Source organism: Plasmopara halstedii (genome assembly GCF_900000015.1).
Source record: "Plasmopara halstedii genome assembly, contig: Scaffold_526, whole genome shotgun sequence".
NCBI lineage: Eukaryota > Oomycota > Peronosporomycetes > Peronosporales > Peronosporaceae > Plasmopara > Plasmopara halstedii.
In genome coordinates, this window is record NW_020187446.1 from 1,301,698 (window position 1) to 1,302,019 (window position 322).

General features: G+C 42.9%; 1 protein-coding gene across 1 annotated transcript; it reads right to left on the reverse strand.

Moving 5' to 3' along the window:
- Positions 1-10: 10 nt before the first annotated feature.
- PHALS_11304 (FOG: Transposon-encoded proteins with TYA, reverse transcriptase, integrase domains in various combinations) lies at positions 11-317 on the reverse strand (the record flags this gene model as incomplete). Its single annotated transcript, XM_024726875.1, has 2 exons — positions 11-63; positions 113-317. 2 exons carry the CDS (start codon positions 315-317, stop codon positions 11-13), a joined length of 258 nt encoding a protein of 85 aa, XP_024577508.1.
- Between the last annotated feature and the right edge of the window lie 5 nt (positions 318-322).

The following is a 322-nucleotide window of genomic DNA, read 5'->3' on the forward strand; positions in this document are numbered from 1 at the left end:
TCAAGTATTTTCAACTTGGTACCTTTCTTTGCAACCGATACGTATCTATCGTTTGTTGGCACTCTGAGATCTTCAAACATGGTCCTGTCGTTGCACATGTGGTTAGATGCACCACTGTCGATGACCCACATTGCCCTATCTCCATTTGATCGCTTGGTATTCGAATGGAACGCCACATGCAACTCCATATTTTCTTCATGTGGCTTATTGTTCTTGGACCGACATTCATTCTTGTAATGTCCCAACTTGCCACATCCAAAGCAGTTGACTTGTTTCTTGTCCTTCTTGGTGCCTTGATGTTTCTTCTTTGCAAACATTGCCA